At 37.5% G+C, this 13,052-nt stretch overlaps 1 protein-coding gene across 2 annotated transcripts; it reads left to right on the forward strand.

Annotated features, from left to right (window-relative positions):
* Window positions 1-1,264: 1,264 nt before the first annotated feature.
* Window positions 1,265-12,457, forward strand: LOC121523134 (CASP8 and FADD-like apoptosis regulator). Of its 2 annotated transcripts, none has more exons than XM_041807914.1 (11): window positions 1,265-1,394; window positions 2,003-2,108; window positions 2,240-2,375; window positions 4,670-4,719; window positions 4,801-4,870; window positions 6,098-6,147; window positions 6,265-6,334; window positions 7,351-7,397; window positions 9,009-9,087; window positions 10,563-11,058; window positions 11,140-12,457. In XM_041807914.1, the coding sequence occupies exons 2-11, from the start codon at window positions 2,010-2,012 to the stop codon at window positions 11,267-11,269; spliced, it is 1,227 nt and encodes a 408-aa protein (XP_041663848.1). In that variant the 5' UTR covers window positions 1,265-1,394; window positions 2,003-2,009; the 3' UTR covers window positions 11,270-12,457. The 2 variants fall into 2 exon arrangements, with proteins under 2 accessions (XP_041663848.1, XP_041663847.1); XM_041807913.1 differs by having other exon boundaries at window positions 1,266-1,924.
* The last annotated feature ends 595 nt before the right edge of the window (window positions 12,458-13,052 follow it).

Genomic DNA, 13,052 nt, shown 5'->3' on the forward strand with positions numbered 1-13,052 from the left:
AGTTTCCTATTTGTCAAAAGTCTTGCATGTTGTGTGTTCCCTATGCCTGGTGTGTTTGTTTTTGTTTAATAAATGTTGCTGAGAACTTAAGGCTTCTGTTGTGATTGTTTGATAATTATGAGTTAAAGTAAAGATTTTTATGGGGTTTTACCAGTTTAATCATTGACTGACCAGTAGCCCTTACAGAAGCTTGTCAAGCCCAGGTTTGGGTGGCTTTTTGAGGTCTTTAAAAATGGGTGCAAAAAAAAAAAAAAAAAAAAACCAAATATATATATATATATATATATATATATATATATATATATATATATATATATATATATATATATATATATATATATATATCTGTTCAATGGCGGATTTGATGTGGACTTAATTTTTAATCTAATTTCTATCTTGCCTTTAAATTTTAAAAGTAGCAGTAACATTTAAATGATTACCTAGTTAACAGACATTTTCTGGGAATTAGAAATTAAATGTCTCAATTTCTATTATGAGACAAAAGTCATGATTATAAGATAAAATGTCATTACTATGGGACAAAAAGTCATAATTACGAGAGAAAAAGTCACAATCATGAGATAAAAAGTCCAAATTCTGAGATATAAAGTTGAAACTAGGTGATAAAAAGAATTATGAGATATAAAGTCATATTTATAAGATTAAAGGTTACAATCATGAAATAAAGAGTCTAAATTATGAGATAAAAAGTCATAATTATGAGATAAACGTCATAAGGACATGAGTCCAAAGAACGAGATAAAAGTTCAGAATTATGAGATTTATAGTCAGAATGAGATAAAAAGTAGAAATTCTGAGATAAAAAGTCAGAATTATGCGATAAAAAGTCATAATTATGAGATAAAAAATCAGTTTTGAGATAAAAGTCATAGTTATGAGACAGAGGTCATAGTTATAAGAAATAATGTCATTATTATGAGATAAAAAGTAGAAATTCTAAGATAAAAAAGTCATAATTCTAAGATAAAAGTTCATAAATATGAGTTAAAAGTCATAATTATTAGATAAAAGTCATTATTATGAGATAAAAGTTCGTAATTATGAGATAAGTCATAGTTTTAAGATGTAAAGTTGAAATGAAGAGTTGCCTGACTTCTATAGTTTTCACAGCTTCTCTTATATTAATTTGACTTTAAGCAGCGTGTCTCTGGATCTTTATAAATGAGCATCCACGTCTGCAGTCAGGGACTGTTGATAAAAGTGGCTAACTCCACTCTCCTGGCCACGCCCTCCTCCCCCAAGAGTGTAGGTTACTTTCACTTTCACTTCAGCTGTCGCAGCCTCTGTGCGCTTTAGGAAATGCGAACAGAATTTGTGTATTTCTGCTTTGATTTCGTGTCCAACATTGTGGAGCTCGTTTGATCAGCAGTTCGGTGAGTATAGCAGGACTCCGTGGCTTTCAGTAGTAAGTTTGCGTACTTCCCCCTCCGCGTTTAGACGTGCGTCATCTTTTCCAACGCACTGCCCCAAATTCCGCAGTAGAGACTCTTTGCTTAGTTTTCGACGGTCATTACGGCCGTCCTCTTTCTGACACATGCACACAGCATACGGCGTCGTTCTCGGTTAATCGACATAGAATTGCATCGACTCGTTGTCCAGCTATGTCCGTGGCTATAGCAGACCAGTATCAGCTCCAGGCCATAAACCAGATAGCAGAGTCTCTGAGCAGCTGTGAACGACGGAGCCTCCTGTACCTGTGCGGAAGTCTGGACTCCGATTCTAGTGTGGCTTATGTGAAGGAGATCCTGAAATCCAGAGTGCTGAGGCAGGAGAGGGGTCACCTGGTCCTGACTGAGCTCATGTGCCAGCTGAGACGGTTTGATATTCTTAGAAAGGTGTTTCAGACCAGCAGGGAGGAGGTGGAGAGGACTGTCACATACAGGCAGAGTCTGCCACAGTTCAGGTAAAACTGCTCTATGCCATCCACCTTAGCAGTAACTACTACATGTGGATCTGAAGGTTTGTTTTCCCTCATTTGCAGAGTATTGATGGCTGACATAAGTGAAGATTTGGCCACAGATGATCTGGATAGTGTGAAGTTCTTGTTGAGCGGTATATTACCACGTGAAAAAGTTGAAAGAGCAAAGGTAAGCCTTGGTTTTGCTTTCATGTGCTGACTGGTATGTGTGTGGGTGGGGAGATTTGGTCATTTGACACCAAAATGTGAACATCAAACATTGTAGAAACCAAACTTCCCCTTGTCATTTCTCCCTTACAGAATTTCCTGGATGTCATCATTGAACTAGAGAAGCTTGATAAAGTTTCACCAGAGAGCGTGGACTTTGTAGAGGAATGTTTAATGAACATTAGCAGGGTGGACCTGGCCAAAAAAGTGAAGAAGTACAAGAATTCAGGTGAGAAATGTAGATTTTCTTACTGCCTTGAAAACGTGGGAGTTTATAGAAAGAGGGAGGGGAAGAGCTTCTTCACAACATGTGATAAAGTATCACACTCTCAAAGCAGAAATGCATGAATGACCCACAGGTTTGACACAAGCATCTAAAAATGTCATTCATGCATTTCTGCTTTGAGAGTGTGATACTTTGTGTCAAACCTGTGGGAAATCCATGACGAAAGTCAACCCCGCTAAGACTGAGGAAAAGAAAGCTAAATACGTTTATAGAGAAATGAAACACAAAATAATGTAAAACTTCTTTACCCGTTCAACACATTTTTCACAGTGACCATGTCTAAAAGCATTTTGAAGCATTTCTCAGAGGCAGTTATGAAAGTATGAAACAAACCTCTGTAGGCAATTCACAGCTTTTCCAGTCTATCTCTGCAACTGTCCCAGCATTTTTGAAAGCTGTTGTTCAATTTAAATTCAAAATGAGGATCAACTTTCTCCTCAAATTGTTGTATTTTTCATTATTTGAAAAGCCGTCTTGTGCTATTTTCAATAAATTAGGAGGTTTTATTTTTTACAAACCATCACAACATGTTTTATTTATATTCTGTAGGGTCATGAGTTTCTGCTATCAAGCTTGTCATTTATGGGGCTTTTCAAGGATTTATGGAGTAATAATGATAATAATAATAATAGTAATAATAGTAATATTCTTAAAAATAATAGTAATAACAGAAATAGTAGTTATAATAATTATAGTAATATAATAATAATACTAATAACAATAACAATTATGATTATAGTAACAATAATAATCATAACAATAATAATAATATTAATAATAATAATGATAATAATAATAATTACAGTAACAATAATAGTTATAATAGTTGTAAGAATATCAATAAGAATAAGAATAATAATTTCATTTGTATAGCACCTTTAAAAACAAAGGTTTACAAAGTGCTTTGACAGTAAGCAGAATCACAATTAAAACAAAGCATCATAACACAATAAAAGAACACAACAAGAAAGACAAAATGCCAAAAACAGAAGAACCCATGAAAACATCATCATCCTGGTAGACACATCATAAAGTCCCAAAAGTTAAAAGTACATCAAGTTAAAAAGACATCATAAAACCTAGGTATGTAAAATTTTTTACACTTACAAGGAATTTGTTCTGGTGTTCTTTGGTGCAGAGTACACAGGGTAGATCAAAATAAGAGAAAAATAGATAAATAGGTAAAAGATAAAAATAAGGTAAGGTGCATGCATTAATATTTGGAATAAAAAAATAAAATAAAATCAGGTATATACAGTTGTTTACATAAAATAAAATAAAATATATACAGTTATTTACATAGTCATAAAATAAAATAAGACATGTACAGTAATTTACACACTATGGGTTAATGTAACCCAACTTGAGCTGGGCAGAGTTTGTGCATCACTGGGATGTCAGTGACTGAGGGGCTGCATGAAGTTAGTGTCAGGTGGAGGGTGGAGGGAGGGGTGGATCAGCAGCAGTGTTCATGAGTGTTGTAGCAGCTGATTGGAACAGTGCTTGAAGGTGGAGGGGGAGACAGAATCAGGTCCTGCTGAATTGCGGGGCCTCTGTCTCTTGAAGAGTTTGTTGACGTCTCTCTCCTGGATAGTGAGCGGTGTCGCTGAGGTGGGGGAGGAAAAGGAGTCTGGAGTGCAGGTCTGTTGGAGGCTCTGGGCCTCCAACAGACCTGGAATATGACCAGTATGACCAGGAATATGACCAATGATTCATTCATCTTAGGATGGTTTAAGAAGTCCTGAAATCTGATGTGAGATTTCAGGAATCATGCACAAAATCTTTGATCAATGCAAATCTGATGCTCAGATGCCATTGAAACAGTTCACTTCACTGAATAGGCTTTCACTTAAATACCACAAGACCTGATTATTCTATCTTATTTCATTATTTTGATAGTTATTGCACCAGGACTTTAGTTTTATGTTTGTTGCAAAGAAACATTTTCATCCAAAATTACTTTAAGCTACTTGATATATTCTTAAAATGTATCTAAAAGTCCAGGAAGAACAAGTTTCAACCTGTTTGAGTATTGAGTCAACAAACAGAGAAGTAGCTGGCTATAATGAAGTGAGTAGTGGCTGTTTGGCTGATCACTGGCACATGGAAATCTCTGCATTTATTGAACTGTGGGAAGCTAAAACACCATTCAAGCATCCTTCAGTTCACAGAAGAAGTCACATTTGATGACATTCAGTAATTAATGCTTAGATTATGTTTGTTTTCTGTTTTTAAAGTTGCATCTCCTGGACAACAGTCACCTCAGCTGCAGCTCTGCAGTAATCCTGTGAGTATGACATGTCCATAAGGTTTATGCTTCATGAAGGACTAAATCACAGATGTTACTGATTCCATATCTTCTCTTTAGTGTCCCGTCACCACACCGTACAGTTCCCAGTCTCCACGTCAGACAAGACCAGGACAGATCATCCACAGAGGTAAGACAGGCTAAACTGAAGTTCATTCATCTGGGGTGAATTCCCAACAGTCAAGGGAATATTAAGGCAAAAATGTGTGGTGGTAAATATGTAAAGAAAACATAGATGTATTAACCCTCTGGGTTTGTTCAAAATCACTACCCTCTCAGTCTGTTTGTGGCCAAAAATGGTCACTAAGTGGCCACCTCTTGTTTGCTGTTGCAAAATACTGTACATTTAATTTTTTGTGTGAACCCTTTTTACCACTGTTGCCATTCATTTTGACATTTTCTTCCAACATCCAATCAATTTCTTTTCATTTTAAACTCATTTTTGTCAGTGTGTCGCCCTTTTTACTATATCTGGTCAACTTTTTTTGCCAATTTTTGCTACTTGTGACCCATTCATATACTTAAAAAACATTATATATATATTATATACAGTGCTTAACAAATTTATTAGACCACCTGTCATATTTGTCTCAGAGACCATCCAGCATCATGAAGTGCTTTAATGCAGACTCTTTCATTTTCAGTCAGCTCTCCACATTTCACCATTTTGAACAGGAATGAGGAATTTCAAACTGAATTCACCCAAATCTGAGCTGGCTCACTGGGCTTCTCTGAGAAGTCAGAAATAATTCAAGCATAACATTCAACCACTAAAACTCATTTTTCTCTTCAGGAATGACGGTAAAAAACTATAATTTGACATATTCATCAATAAATATTAATGTGCTTTACTATTTTTCAATTTTTTTGTAAATCAGTAAATTTGAAAATTCATAGATAAAAATAATAATTCTATTTTAGCATTAAAAATATCATTTGGGTTAAAGAGCTTCTACATATTGGTGTATTAACCATTGCAGGAACATAAAAATGATTTTGGTAAGTACCAGTGCTGTTAATTTAGGGCAGCTGTGGCAGAAACCTGACTTTGGTTAGGGTTAGGGTGGTCTTAAAAATTTGTTAAGCACTGTATATATATTTAAAAATATCAAATATGATTATTACAGCCTAACTTTATAATGGTTCATGTTTTTGCTGACTTCAACTGGCCCCCAGTTTGGCTGGGCCCCAGAAAGTTCTCCCCCATATCCCCCCTTATGGACCAGTCACATAACCACATCAGAATGTTCAGTGGGTTTCACTCAGGAACTTCATGAATTAACATTTAAAGGTCATGTGACACCTGTGTTATGCTGTGTCCTTCTGGGTTGACTATGTTTGTTGTCTGTTTTTAAAGTTGCATCTTCAGCACAGCAGTCACCTCAGCAGCAGCTCTTCAGCGCTCCTGTGAGTACGACATGATCTATGATTTCTTTACCTACATAATCACAGATGTTGATGTACCAGCATCTATGATTTTGTCCCTTTTAAAACATAAATCTTATGGACATATCTTCTCTTAAGTGTCCTGCCACCACACCGTACAATTCCCAGTCTCCACATCAGACTAGACCAGGACAGATGATCCACAGAGGTATGACAGGCTTCATGAAAGTTCATTCATCTAAAGCCAGAGTGAACGGATGTGTGGATGAGCAAATATTATCAAAAAAAAAGACAATTCATGACTTCATGAAATGTTTGCATCATGCAACAGTTGAATATAATCATGGTGGGTGTCAGAAGCTGCGTGCTCTTCTTCACTCATTTACTGATGCTGCAGATATGTAAAATTACACAGAGTATTAAGGCAGAAACTGTCATAGTGTTATTTGAGGCTGTTTCTTTGCCTGCCGTTTCCACATTGGCCTTTTTAAAGCCATGTTCTTCCCCCTCACATTGTATAGTGAAACCTCCAAGTGTGAGGGACATATGGGAACATGCAGAGTCCTGGAATGTCTCAACATTTTCAGGAGTGCATGTGTATTTAATATCTATATTTAATCAGTGTTAATTTTGGCAGCTATTTTAATTTTAGTCTTAGTTGTAGTCTTTAAGTAAAATGTATTTTAGTTTTAGTCACATTTTAGTCATTTCTATCCTTTTAGTTTTAGTCTAGTTTTAGTCCATAAAAGTCCTCACAGTTTAGTCTTTACTTTTAGTCCAAGCATTATTCTGTTGTCTAAATCTGGTACCAAATCATGGTAGTGTGTTCTCTGTCTAACCTGGGGTCCCTGCTTTCTACAGCTGAGAGGCAGAATAGATACAGATGCATTGTTTTGGGCAGATTTTCCCACAGTGGAGAAATATCACAGATTTTGAATGTCCGACAGAAACTACATTACATTTTAGTCTAGTTTTAGTCATCTTGATGAAAACTAAACTTAGTTTTTGTCAGTTTTAGTCATCACAGATCTATTTTTGTTAGTCTTAGTCTAGTTTTTGTCATGGAGAAAAGGCTGTTGAACATTTTTAGTCAATGAAATTAACACTGCACTTAATATAAATATGTTATTTTTTAACGGTGGTCTTTACAGAAACCCTGCAGCCCCAGTGTACTCTGTAGTTTCCCTTTGATTGTTAAATAACCATGTTTCTGTGTTTCCTCAGCACCAGAAAATCTATGCGTGACTGCATACAGAGAGCAGAGCTGTCAGGTAGGTTTCCCTCACTGTTAGTGCAGTTTTGCTTCCTCTAGATACAGTTCCATGAAAAAGTATTTCCCATCATGATTGCTTATTTTTTGTCACACTTAAATGTTTCACATCATAAAATAAGTTTCATAGAAAGAAGAAGAAAGACAAAGAAAACTTGAGTATATACAAAAATAATTTTTAAATGATGGTTTCATTTATTATGGGAAAAAGTCATCCAAGCCAACTTGGCCCAATGTGAAAAGTTTATTAACCAATCATGAATTAACTGTGAATAACCTCATTTTTTGGAAAGCTGAGTTCAGTTTCACCAACCACAATCAGACCTGAATCCCTTACAAGTCACATATTATGCAAAAATCACTTTTTCAGGCTTTTCTAACAAAAATATGTGCCCCTGTCCGCAATCCCCCAAAGAATCAGGACCCCCTCTTTCTCCACCTTTCAGAAAATGTGTGCTGAAACAAGCTGTTCTCAGATTTTCCCTCATGATGTCATGTGGGGATTTAACCCTGCCCTCAGGTTCAGCTGGCCCTCCCCACTTAGGAAAAAGTTCCGCCCTCCTGTCCTGATCCTTGTGGCTGCTGTAGCGCCCCCTACTGTAAGATGCCAGTAGCACCTTTAAAATAAATTTTCCAATCTTCTTTTTATTTTACATGATAAATGGTCCTTCCTAGATCACTTCTGCTTATCAACATACACCGTTTACATGCTGCCACCTACTGTTGAGGGGCAGTACTACCACATACACAGAGTGAAATGTGCTGATAAAGGTGCTAGAGACCAAGGACCCCCTCTGTACCTGGAGGTGGTTGAACACAGCCATGAACATTCTAGAATAGTCATGTGGAGACAAGGTTGGCCATTAGGGGGGATAAAGGGGGAGGTCTCTGGGACCCAATCAAACTGGAGGACCATGGAGGTCAGCAAAACCATGGTCCACTGTGAAGTTAAACTGTAATATCGATATTTGATATTTGACCTGGATAATAACCACTCTTATCTAAGAAACAAATATCTTTATTCATTCATTTGTGGAGTTAATAGCCTTCTTAAAATGAAAATAACTTTTGTTAAAAATATAATTTAAATGGGTTAAAAATTGCTCACATTGGTTAATAATTGTGGAAAAGGTGGTGAAATTAGATTTTTAAAGAATATATTTGGATTAAAGTGGCAAAAACGGGCACAAAAAGTGGTAAGAGGGAATTAAAAAGTGGCTGAAATGGCTTTTAAGTGCAAAAAAGGGGTGGAACGGGATAAAATTTGATACAAACTGTCAAAAAGGGGTTATCTGGTTATCTCTCAGTGTCCCCTGACCCCAAGGTTGAGAACCACTGCTCTAGCCAACAAAGTAAAAAAGGAAATAAAATCTTTATCTTGTTTGGTCAGCTGTAAGGCTGGATGAAATGATTGTTAAAACTGCGTTTTGTATTAACTCAGGTTATCTTTGTCTAATATTAAAATTAGTAATGATGATCCAAAACATATAAGCGTGATAAATTTGTAGATGAGATATATATCAGGAAGGGCCAAGTTCTTTCCCACAGCGCCGTATCCCCGTGTTTGATGAGAGGATGTAGTGACGTTTTTGTCTGCTCTCCTGTTCTGCAGAGTCAGGTGGACAGATACAAGTTCAACTCTAATCCCAGAGGAGTTTGTGTTATCATAGACTGTGTGGGAAATGATGGAGGTAAGATATGTGCTCATATAGGTGAGATATTTCACCACCACTACAAATATTATTGTAAAAAACTAAAGCCCTGCATTCTTAAGTGAAAGTTAAAACTGGAATAATGTGCTAAAACTCTAAACTAAGGGTAGATGATCCCTAGCACTGGTGTGTCTCATTATAAGCTACATACTGCTGCTGTGTCTGGGCTATCCTCTAGTATTTGGGTGGGTTTTTATAGGAAACCATATGACTAATCTGAAATAACTGTTTAGTGGAGCTTTAAACAGCTCAGACATGAATCCCAAACTAAACCATGAGTTTTTGACACAAGGTCACAAGATGGAAGTACTGGAAACCACATGATCTAAAACTGCATGACTGTAAATGTAGAATGGACAACAAAGGCCAAAGCAGGGAAAAGGAGCACACAGCCCTCAGGTTCACGACCAGAGACCAGGGACCAGAGACCAGAGGGATGACAGGAAAACTGAACAGCCAGGCCATAAAGAGACTGTGGTTCATGTCAGAGTAGTAGCAGATAGACCACAGCATGCAGCTGTTAGCCTTCATCAGCAGTGATGACTAGAAGTCTGGTACACGTTTCATTGATGGCACTGGAATTGAATGCAACAATGTCTATTTAATTTGAAAAAAGTGTCAGAAATGGGTTGTAAAAGGCAAAAAAGGTTCAACTAGAGTGGCCGTCTGAGGCAGCAGACCCACACTGAAGCAGCGCCACTGAGGAACTCACGCACCCATTGATTACTATGGTGTTCAAAATTTCCAAGTCTGAGAAAAACCGAATGGATGTGTGGATCATCACCAAAATCTAATCGATTCTTCCCTGTCACTATCCCAATATTCCCTGAGAGTTTGGTGAAGATCCAACTTTCCGTTTCCACACACAAAGATACGGAACCCTTTACATAACCCCCCTGCCGATTTCATCGGCGTGGGTAATAATGGGCAGGAAAATGAAGAAAACTGGTGATAAAGTGGCAAATATTGTTAAAATGTGACAAAGATGAGCGAAAAGTGGCAAAAAATGTGTGGAAATAGGTGGCAAAAGTAATTTGAATATCAGAAAACATCTCCAGACTGAAGTAACTGTTAGCACCATTGCTACTCATCTGGCACGCTGACATCATCAGTAAATCCCACCTAGGGCCCGTTCTCTGGGTTCGTCAGGGGGCCAGTAAACTCTGTGGACAGGCCTGGTGATGATATATGACCAGAGATTCCTCTCTCTCCTCCACAGTGCAGCAGGTTTACATGAATGATCTGTTTTACAACGCCAGATTAAATTAGAGACTTGTAATCTCATTTGTTTAATCCAGATAAAGTCTTTCCGTCTCTGCTGTGAAAATAATTAGCAGCCCATCTCGTATTGATGGCTGTCCCTAATGAAAGCAGGGCCATTTCATAGGCTTCTGTAAATACAGGCCCAGGTCACAAACTGAAGTTTACTCTCTGCTTTATTCTTCCTCTTTTAGACATGCTGGAACAGGCATTCAAAGCTCTCCACTTCAGTGTCGTCCTCCATAAGTGGCTGAGTGTGGACGCCACTCTCGCCGCTCTCAGAGAGACGTTCAGACACAGAGAGAGCCTTAAAGGTGATGCCTTCATCTGCTGCGTCATTAGCCGGGGCACGGACAGCCATCTCCTCGGCACAGACTCGTACGTCGTGGGTCTCAGCCTGGACAGCATCAGGCGACTTTTCACGGCAGAGGCGTGCCCCATGCTGGCCGGCAAGCCCAAACTCTTCTTCATCCAGAGGTACAGCGTGCCTGAGTCTCAGCCCTGGGACAGGATGCAGCACCAGGGTGATGACCTGGAGACAGACGGGCTGTCCAGAGGTGAAGTCATCCCTTCAGGTGCAGATGTGTTCTGGAGTCACTGCTGGACAGATGAGCGCCTGCTGGAGCAGGAAAACCATCGCTCTGTCTACCTGAAGTCTCTGACTGATGCCTTGCAAAGAAGCCAAAGGAGGTAGAGATCATTTAGCTTCTGTTTGACACTCCAAAAAAGCTGCAGACAATAATCTAATCTTTTATTTGTTCTTTTCTCCAGGAGAACAAACCTGCTTGATGTTCACACTGAAATGAACGGAGCCATCTATGATCACAACAGGAGGAACCCAGAAGCAAAGTACCATTTTGAACTGAAACACACTCTGCGGAAAGATCTTTACTTACATTAACTCTGATTTCACCTTCAATACTGACAGCTCCTTATTTGACAGTCCAACACATTTCCTGCCAGTTAAGAACATTTTGAATTGTGGAAACACTGACATCTAGTGGATGTGCTGACTAAAACACTCATGCTTGTTTTCATAGATGTAGCCTCACATATTTAAGTGCTTGTTTATAGTTTAATATTTATGCCAGCAAATGTGACTTATTGTATAAACTGAAGGATGCATTCCAGTGGTGCTTTTGCTCTCCAAGGTGCAGCTAAAACAGGTTAGGTGCATGCGATAAAAGTAATTAGGCTTAAACGTGCAGAAATGTGAAAATAATTATAAATGAAGAAAATCTATCTATCTATCTATCTATCTATCTATCTTTCTATCATTGATATTGTAATATGTTGTTATTTTTGTCATTATTTCTCATATTAATCTATTTTATTTTATTTTTGAAATTGTAATATACAGGGGAAATTATTCATATCTAAATGTTTTGGTATATTAACTATTATCCAGTGTATAAGCAGACTGTAGACCAGCGTTACTCAACCCTGCTCAGCCAAAAAGCCCAATTATTGAATAATACCTTTGCAAAAGCCACAATCTAAGTGGTGAAAAGTGGAAAATGGGTTAAAGTGGCAATGAAAAAAAGTTAAGGGGGCAAAATGGTCAAAAAGCAGACAAAATAGGTGAAAATGGGCAAAATAAAATGCCAAATACCAGGTGACAAGTGACAAAAATGGTGGAGAGAAAGTGACAAAATTTGGATGAGAAGTGACAAAAAAGAGCTGTACGTGGCAAAAATGGTTCAAAAGTAGGCCTGTCAAAATTAACGTGTTAAGGTGGATTAATCCATCATCTTGATTAATCTGATTAAAAATTTTAACGCAGTTAACCCATCTACAGAGCAGATTGACTCAAAATCCCTGAAAACTTAGAGTACATAAAGTATTATCCACATTGCAGGAAGGAGTTTTCTTTTCACCGAAGCACTTCCACCTTAAAATACCACATTAATGCGAAGCATACATTCATCAGGGATTGTGCGAGCACTTTGGCTAATGCATCGCCAAGCTTGCAAAATGAAACGCGATTAATGTAGATTAAAAATGAATGATATTTAATCATGATTAATCGAAATTAATCCACAGCAACCCTGTGATTAATCTGATTAAAAAATTTTATTGTTTGACAGCACTATTAAAAAGTGATAAAACGTAAAAAATGAGTGAAAAGTGACTGAAATGGGCGAAAGACAGGAAAAAAGTGGTATTTGATGGCACAAGGCAGGTTAAATGGGTGAAAAGTGGCAAAAATTGCACAAAAATATAAACAGTAAAAAGCAGGATAAAAGAGTCAAAAACTGAGCAAAAGGTGGCAAAAAGAAGTGACTAAAGTTGGCTTAAAGCAGTAAAAATGGATTATAAATGGCAAAAAAAATGCTAATAAGAGCAATGGAAATATACAGAGAAAATTAAAGGTGACATAAAAGCCAACTGTATAAGTTTGGGAAACAAACTGATTAATGTGACTTGGAATGGATCATTTCTGAGGTCAAAGTTTCCCTTTTTAAAGGTTTTCTGGGGGAAAAATATTTCAAATGAAGAGATAAACGAACCCCTTGTGGCTCCAGAGCCACATGTTGAGGATCACTGGTCTAGACCTACTGGTTTCTCTGCAGGCAGCTCGTATAGTTTCAGACGTGACCTGAGTATAGGTGAGGTTTGTTGAGTAGAAAGTGATTCTGAATAAGAAAGAAGTACAAAGTTGCTCTAAAATCTGTTCATTCCAT

This window comes from Cheilinus undulatus, linkage group 15, assembly GCF_018320785.1.
Source record: "Cheilinus undulatus linkage group 15, ASM1832078v1, whole genome shotgun sequence".
Lineage (NCBI taxonomy): Eukaryota > Metazoa > Chordata > Actinopteri > Labriformes > Labridae > Cheilinus > Cheilinus undulatus.